This window comes from Notothenia coriiceps, unplaced genomic scaffold, assembly GCF_000735185.1.
Source record: "Notothenia coriiceps isolate Sejong01 unplaced genomic scaffold, NC01 NC01_scaffold00026225, whole genome shotgun sequence".
In the NCBI taxonomy this organism is placed as follows: Eukaryota; Metazoa; Chordata; class Actinopteri; order Perciformes; family Nototheniidae; genus Notothenia; species Notothenia coriiceps.
In genome coordinates, this window is record NW_011358926.1 from 238,126 (window position 1) to 247,285 (window position 9,160).

Here is a 9,160-nt window from a genome sequence, read left to right on the forward strand (position 1 = left end):
GCAGCCAGCTCCTACTTCCTGATGCATGAGAAGCCGCTGGAGTGGAGTGGCAGCAACAACTGCTCAGCCCTATTTGATTACTAATAAGAGAGTTGTCCCCTCTGTCAGATACCAGGCATTCTCCACTAAGCAAACAGTGATTCCGGCTAGTCAAACATTAGCATTGCTGTCTCTCCCTGCTACGTGGCGAGAGTTACATTGAGATCGACTCTCAAACTACACCCCCTACCTCACCCTATCCACAACGCACACACATCCACTAAACTGCCTAAACATATGCACTCTGACCAGGACGTATAGTTTCACAGTGTGAGAAAAATGTCAATGCTTGAAAGAAGAGCGTTTATTCCCCCTCTTTAGAAGGTGATGAAGGTGCTATAAATGTGGCGGACGAGACAGTAGACATAAAATGTTTATCCCTTCTAAAGCGAAAATGTAATGGCATCTAGCTCTCAGCTAACTTGAGCGAAGGAAACAGTCAATGAAAAACAACTATTGACACTGTAAGCATCACTGTCGTAAACAATGAAGGGAAGCCAGCCAGATAAATGTGAAGTTGCCTATAAGCTAATTAGGTGTATTCCCAGCATGATCCTCTAGTGATTGAACCACCTGTGATTGAACAAACCCTATCCAGGTGGTGACCGCCCCTCGGTGCACAGGTACCTGGGAAAGACGCCCCTCAGACACTCACACAGAATCACCCACGGTTCCCACACTGAGGCTATAAGATGCAAGTCAGCCCAACGGGGCCGTCTGGCACACCGGGAGGGAACTCATTTGTTCATCCATGTGCCTGCTCATCCACTCAGTCACTCATCCATTTAGTCACTCAGACACTCACCCATTCACTTACTCAGTCCCCGTTCACAAACACAGTAGAAGAAGAAGAAGCTGCACACTGCCTACCTGTCAATGATCACAGGGTCTGATGGAGTCTCGTTCCTGTTTCCGCAGCTTTTCTTGTCACAGCATCGGCTAGAGGAACACAGACAGGGTGTTAGAGAACAAGCAATACTTTTCTAAATAAATAAATACAAATAAATAAATAATGCACAGAAAATCACATACATGTATTAAGTGCCTAGGAGTAGTTTTGATAGTGGGGGGGAAAATTGTCATGAGATTTCCTTCACTCAATCTATCCATTCCATTGATGCTGATGGCTGATAAAAATGGTGAAAACAACATGTTGTGTTGTTTGGCTTAGTGTTGGAGGGGAGGGGAGTGGGGATTGGGCCAGGAGGCAGGGGAGTCACTTTTCACAGCTTCAGCTTTTGTTTACCTCTAATTGCCAAGCTGCTATTTCTGAGGGAGATGCAAGGTGCCACCCTCAACCAATATTTCTGCAGGGCATTTATCAATTATGGCCTCAAAAGCACTAATCTATCTTCCACCACATGTTTCAGCCATCTCCACCCTAAGCCTATAGCTAGCTGACTTTTACTACTTTGATTGGGACTTGAATCAAAACTGCAAAAATAAACAAATACATCATCCTAGTTTCCATTTGAAATGAAAACATATAAACATATGTGAATAAGATTGATTTATTCCATATGGTGCTGAAGGAAAAACAAAGATTTTGTGCAAAGCTACTGTCAGTCAGCCACACATTATTTAAATATGTCTGATTTACATGACTTTCTAGCAGCAGTAATAAAGATGTGTTTTATAGCTAAGGTGCCGCAGTGTATTACAGCAAGAATATAATTTAAAAACTATATGTATGACATGCCTAACAAATAAGATATAATAAGTTAAGACATGAAAATATTATTCTTATTATACTAGTTCTTATTATGTATATCTTCTTATCTGATAATAGGCAGCAGTTAAAGTAGTTTTTTATTCAGCAGCAAAACGCACTTCCTCTTGACAAAAAAATATTACCTCTAGAGCACGAGCATATTCAACGTGTCACAAATAAGTGATGGATGCATGTATAAATTGAGCGTGAGTGATGAGTTTATGCATGGAAAAAGACAAATCATTCTCAGCTCTCATGCTGCACTTGCTCTCAAGCAGTAACTTGAACAATGCACCGGTGCAACAAAGGAGAGGTTAACCGACAGTATCCGAATTCAATGTTCACAAAGCTCATGCTGAGCTCAACAATAACAACAAAAGGCGTTTTTCCTTTTAGTATCAATGACACCGCTGAATAGCAGCGCAATATGAGAGGTTGAGATTTACGTGGTTAAATGACGCTAAAAGGCTCGCTGATCATTGTTGACAGGTGGGATCAACCGAGAACTGACTCTGTGCTAAAATGAAGGAAAGAAATTACACATGGCATGTAACGCCTCTGCATAACTTAACAGAAAACACAGGCTTAAATTATGTCTTAGAAAAGAAAATTAAAGATACAAATGTAAAAGCATAACTCATGCCCTGTGTCTGACTGTTTATCATACACTCAATTTCAAGTCACTGAAAAGACAGTTATTTTCCCTGTCATATTCATATTCATATCAAAGTTGAATCACAACATATCAAAGTTAGAAATGACAGCAGCTCTCTCTGTGGTTGCTGGAGGACCACAGGACAGTCTGGATTGCTACATCACATCATGAGTGTCAAAACGTATTGAAGGGGAGGGAATTACTTTTTGCATGGATCTGCAAAATGGACAAGAAGAAAAAATAATGCTTACCTGCACATAATTTCATGGGTAAGAAGAACTCTGCACATTTCTGGATTCTTGTCTTGACCCTCATAAATTATGGCCTTTGAAAGGAAATGAGATGGAAATAAAGTGAAAACAAAGACACTTCTTAAACACACATTAATTCACACAAATAATTACACTAACATGTTTGATATTTTTTCACTTCATAAAATAAATCAGGGCATGAATACACATGATCTAAGGACAACAGAATATATTAGAAGAGTGCAAAGGCTAATTCAAATTGAGTTAAGATAATCAGAGCAAAATCAGTGTTATAAATTATATTATTTCATAAAAACATCAATGACATCAACCAAATTAAACAATTACAAAAATAACTATGACTAATAATACAAATAACAACACCTTTTTGTAATGGCAGCTATAATAAAATTAATGCTAATGATTAAGATGATAATAATAACATTAAATTGTATTTTTTTTATTAATCTCGATAATATCCTGTGGCTCAGAGAGGCAGACAGAGAGACAGAGAGATTTTCATAAGGAGAGATCCAATAGAAGTGTCATCAATATGCTTATAATCTGGGGATATTTGGGGGAAAGTGTTAATGGGCAATCTGTTGTTTATTTTGAGCCGCTAACAATGATCTTTCTGTGGATAAAAAGCGGTGTCTGGCGGTACGGTTGAGTAATTTTTGAGCATTGGCTGAAACAGATGGCGTGGAGCTATCAGTTCTGCCGCTTTTCTCTCCCTCCCTCGATCCCTCCCTCCTTCTTCCATTTCTAAGGATAGACACTTCACTCCCTCGTATTGAACCGGCACCAAGTGCAAACGCAGGCAAAGCACCACATTATTGACAAAATACGTTTTTTTTTTTAAATAATATAAATAGGCTACACGTAAAAATACAGCCTTACATTTATTTTATTTTTTTAAGCAATTTATATTTTTTCAGGATTTTTTTTCTGCAACGCGTGAGGCCATAAGAGATATAATATGGGAGATTGACTTTGGAAAAAGTGACATATCTGAACCAGGTCGCATCACTCTCCCGCTTTTAAACGCTGTTCTACTTGACCTGATGTGTTTTTTTCCTTGCCTTTTTTTTTTAATTCTAGGAACCGGGCGATTATCTATATTGGTTTGATTTATGGCGGTGTTTGCAGCTGTAGAAACAGAAATCCATAAATTGCTTGTTCTGCGTCATTGACTCGGATCATTCGCACAGGAATGTAGACTGTGACCATGCAGTGGCCCAGGCTTCACGGCTCTATTCAGAAGGCTCTACCTAAACCCTTCATTTAATAAGAAAACACCAGGTGGAGAGCTAAAATAAGGATGTATGATTTTATTCCCCAAATTATAGTTCACTTTACAAATCTTTGCGTTGGCTTCATGTGCTTTAAGACATTATTATTGCATTATGCGCGTTGGGCTCTGGGTCAGAAATGTTTGCGAAGAAGATAAGTGAAATGCACCTCTGCAAAAATATGTATATTTATAATTAGGCTATAATACTTGACACTTTTTTAAATATATATATGTAAAGAGCGTCACCTTTGACTCTTTGCACGAAAAGTCAAATCAGATCATATGGAGCAGACGTAGTGGTTAAATGTTTAATGTGAGCCTACAAAGAAGCCTAACTCAGGCAGAGTTAAATTGACTTTGGAGTCTTGCAATATGATATGGCCAAACCTAAACAGTTAAAATGAAAGCTGTCTGTTCTTGTTACACCGGTAATTTTATTTTATTTTGTGCCACAACTTCCAATTTGCATGCAGATTTATTTATTTAATTTTTTTTTTTGGAAACAGTGTGGTGCATGCATCTCAGGGGTGACGAGATTTGCACGGCATGTTAAGGTTTTGCACAACTGAACTAAGCATGTGAGCAGGTTTTGCACTGTATGCGTATAGAAACAAGTGTAACAGCAGCTTACCTGCTTCGTCATGGAATCGATTAACCGTATGTAAAGATCCTGTTCTACTCTGACGCCTGGGGAGACAAAAAAGAAGGCCACTTGTGAGTTTTGAAAAATTGCAATGCATTCAAACAGAACAAATAGAAAGCTCTCCCAAAAAAGTTAAAGAACATCTCGTAAAAAATATCAACAGTTCAGATAGTTAGTACATTTATAAATACTGCTTTTATTATTAATATTGTAATATTTATAATTACTATTATGATTATTACCAATATTTTTGTATGTGGTTTTATACTGAAGGACAAACTCATGTCTGATATATCTGCAAGTGTTTGCAAAATAATAAAGACAGTTTAACTCACCATTGCTGTATAATAACTGTAGTTTGTAATGTATCCCATTGTTAGTTTTTTCACTGGTTGGTTCCTGCAGAAGACAACAGTTTGTAAAAATCAACAGAACATGCCCATCACCACCACATGTCTCTGTGTTGACAAAAATGCATACTTTCTGTGCAAGAAGAAGAAAAACAGGTTTAGTTTTTAAAACGACTCTCTGTCATCAAAAAATTGAGTTTTTAAAAAATCAATACGACATGTGACTTCCCCTTGGTAACCCATTGCCATTTCAGGGAACATCATTTCGATACATGTGCTGATTATGTACAGGGGTGCAGGTTATTTTTTCTCAAATACAACGCTTACTTTATCTTTCTCCACAAAGTCCACAAAAGCTGTCCTTTCGATCTCCACGGGCTGACCCTGCCTGTCATACAGAGCCAGGACGAAATGGAAAAAATTGGATTTTCTGAGGTTGGAAGGGGGCTGCTTTTCATAATGTGCCCGTGCCAAGCCGACACCGCTGCGGGGAGAAAACAAGAGACCATGTCGGTTAAGCACCGGACACCGGGGATACTAGATGATGGAGAAGCTGATGGAAACATTGGAGATGCAGAAGCACGCTTGAGTACGGGGGAGATTTCTTGATTTGTCACAATAATGGGTAATCTGATGTAATGAAAGAAGGGAAAGCCGAAGGGGGGGCATTTATTGGGAGACCGTAATTGATACAGAGTATTCAGGGGATTGAGGGGTCGATATGATGAGGAGGGAATGCGTGAGAAAAATCAGATGCTTTTGGCATGCGTACCTTTGGGCGGCTGTGTTTGCATCCACCACCCCAGCTGTGTGCATCCAGGAGCGGACCGAGTTCAGTCCGAGCGGTTCCTCCTTCATCGTCGTCCCACCCCGCGGTATAGTTTCCTGAATTCCAAACATTTAGGACAATTTGCGTGAAAAAGAGCCTCCTGCGAAATAAGGGAAATAAACCTCCAAGCGTGTTATCCTTTAGGGTTGGTTTTTTTTCACAGGATAAGTAGCGAGAGCCGATTCACACTTGCGAGGGAAAACCCGGTCCACAGGTCTTGCCTCCCTCTTCAGTCCGTCCGATGTGAACAATTCTCAAAGTGCTGTACTTAGTTAGAGCGGTATCCACAGACTGCAAAAGTGAATTGTTCAACAGACAAGATTTTTTTTTGTTGCTATTGTTCCTCTATGTTTTTTCTTTTTCTTTTTTTTGTGCTATTCACAGAAAAATCGATGGCAGTTGTTGTATGTTTGTGGGTGATGCTGCTCTCAAAGTGCCCACATCCCTGAAGCACCGCATCCAAAACCTTCAGGACTTCTTGTTGAATAAAAAACCCACTCCTGAAAAGGTGCTGCTGCTTCTCCACAAGACAAACACAGGCAAAGGCTGATCACCAGTGGAGGTGTTCCTTGTACACAGGAGAGGTGGATAAGGGGCCCTTTCGCGTCGTGCAGGATGGATGGGAACATGCAAAACTAAGCCCTCTTTCCCCGAGGACTGAAATCTTTCCCGGGAGCCAAAACTCTAAACCCACGGGAGAGGCGCTGTCAGAATATGACGCTGAAGAGGCGGAGCTTTGCCCAAATATGGAGCTCTGACGCTTCCTGTCAAGCAGTGGCGCTCCTCTGTACGGTGCAGCCCAATAGTGCTGCAGCCCGAGAACACTCATTCGCTCCACTTTTCCTCTTGCTTAGGCCCTATATGTGGTGAGTTTGATTTTTTTAATGATATGGAAAATTCGACCGGGTGTAACCATCACACATAATGAGAAAAAATATAAATAATAATACATGATAATAACTCGGAATTCCTTGCTTATTATTTCTAGCTGGCCTGATGATTGCAATTTCCGTGATTAGTTTTATTATTAGAATTAATAGTCTTTGACATATTTATTCGATTAAATTTGTGATTATTACAAATTGACTTGATGAGATTGTTTGTTCACTAATGCATCGAAAGCATCTCAATAGATACGTGAATACAGGCCATAAATCATATTTCAATAACAGCAGATCATGTTTCTTCATATAACTGATATATTTCTATTGTGCATGTTTAACTCCATGCTGCGGGTTATTTTACTGTAATTACAATGTAATTAATTTAACACTGATTTCACAGAATCAGACATGATTATACATTTATTAATTTACATTTACTTTTCATTGAAAATGTTTAACAACAGATGATTTACTTTTAATTGTTTTGCATGGCAGAGCAGAGGATTTATTTAATTCATGGCGTTAAGAATAACATATGAACAAAGTTTGAAACCCAGTTCCTTAGTATCCATATTATTAATGTGAAAACAAATCAATCCCACCGCTGTGCCATTTACAGAAGATTACTTTTTATGGGATGAAAATCAGAGCCACAGTGTCTCATGACATTAAACAAAGTTCAGGAAATCCATGGTTCTGTGTCTTCTTTATTTCATGCACGTCTTGAAAAATCAGTAATAATCAGAAACATCTTAATCATTTTTAAAGAGCCAACTGCCATACATGTCCGACTCTGTCCGAGAGGGGCAAGCAAGCAATTCGGTTCATTAGTGGTGAAAAGGAGGAGAGGATGGAGGGAGAGAGGGGAGGGTGCGAGGAAGAGAGATGTGTGCTATATCCTGAGCAATCTATCTAGCTGGTGCTGAGGGTTAATAGCTGCTGCCAAAGATAAGTGAATTATAAGCTGTTGCTTTCACCTCTACACAATCTATTGCCAAATTGCCCAGTCACAAAACGAGGGTGTGGATTTTATACTATTTTTATTATTTAAGAAAAATCCAAGATTTCATTTGTGGGGGTAAAAAAAAATCAAAGGGGCCCTTTTAAAAAACAAGTTTTTGTTCTATTACATTAAACAAACCGAGACGCATGTTGGAAATATTTGTGTCTGTTCTACCGAGATTGCACATTTCTTTTTAGCACACAACTCACTCTGCCTTTTTTTGCTGCACATTTTCAAGTCGCTTATTATAATTTAACCCCTGATTACACGCACCAAGGCGATTTAAATCTGATTATCAAATTAGGAGACTTTGAGACAAATCCTCTTAGATCTGATACTGTTGACTGGAGAAAGAAAATGGATCTCCACACCCGTCACGTAGGTAACGATGCTGTCCTGAAAGGGAGTTTTAAACCGTATTTGACAACAAATGCAGCTGCCCCGCTATTTCAGAAGATATTAGAGGAAAATGAATGCAAATCTGTGTGCAGGAGCCATCTGGACGTGGAGAGAGGGAGTCAGCTGCTCCACACACTGAGGCGCGGAGCCTGAATCCGTCTCAGCTCATTCTGTGGGATCATCTGCGTGGTGGGCTTACACCGTGGAAAATGCGCTCTCCATCATTAGGTGAAATGTTAGCATCAAAATAAAAGAAAATGTTGATCCCCGTTTATTTTAGTCGCTGCATGCATGGCAACTTTGCACAGGCGTGGAATTAGAGGATCATAGTCACATTTTCTAATTTTTCACAACAACAAAAAAAGCTTGCTTCCTAACTGCACTCCTGAGGTAAGTGGGGGGTGAGGAGCAGGGAAACAAGTGCAAACTGTTTGCCTCATCTCTGCATCTTGGCCGCATTGAACCAGGCTGAATGCTCGTTTAAAATGACCGCTTGATGACACGGGGGGCTGTTATCTCTTTCTTCTATTCAGTGGGCACAATAGATGAACCCCTAAAGATTTGGGCTGGACCATTGATATAAAACTTAAGTCCCCGGGACGCGTGGCTCCCAATAAAAATGTACACGGTGACTCCGAAGACCTCCCGTCTCGCCGGGACGAGCTTCCTCCGTATTGAGGGTGACGTCTTCTTTTTTGTGTGAATTTACGGGGCGAGGCCCTCATGATCTCCTTAAATTTGCATGTAAATGGCGACATCAGCCGATACGCGTGCCAGGGGCCAGCGGGCCTCCCAGATGTCAAGGCAAAGTCAATCAGCCGGCCGCTGCCCAGCTGTCCATTCATGCACTTTATTGGGACAACACTTTCATCACGCTCACCTGCATTGTTTCCTAATGAAATGATTGGCAAAAAAGGAGGAAGAAAGAAATCTTATTAGCACGCACCAAGCAAGTTAGCTCACGGCTTTATCACAGAGATTGTTTTAAAGTGATCTTATTCCGATTAAATATTAATCAAATACGCCTACAGTTACGCATCACTCCAAACTCCATATGGAACAAATAGGCAGTCAGCCCACTTATTGTTTACAGCAACTCAAT

The 9,160-nt window shown here is 40.0% G+C and overlaps 1 protein-coding gene across 4 annotated transcripts in view; it reads right to left on the bottom strand.

The window, feature by feature from the left end:
* The window catches only part of ebf3b (EBF transcription factor 3b), a 65,283-nt gene extending 58,856 nt beyond the window's left edge, over positions 1-6,427 (bottom strand). For all 4 annotated transcript variants that reach the window (XM_010784162.1, XM_010784160.1, XM_010784161.1 and 1 more), the window contains exons 1-6: positions 5,716-6,427; positions 5,271-5,427; positions 4,929-4,992; positions 4,582-4,637; positions 2,657-2,730; positions 910-978 (exon numbers count right to left, since the gene is read on the bottom strand). In XM_010784162.1, the coding sequence (XP_010782464.1) occupies positions 910-978; positions 2,657-2,730; positions 4,582-4,637; positions 4,929-4,992; positions 5,271-5,427; positions 5,716-5,843 (548 nt within the window). In that variant the 5' untranslated portion in view covers positions 5,844-6,427. The remainder of the gene's footprint in view (positions 1-909; positions 979-2,656; positions 2,731-4,581; positions 4,638-4,928; positions 4,993-5,270; positions 5,428-5,715) is intronic.
* Between the last annotated feature and the right edge of the window lie 2,733 nt (positions 6,428-9,160).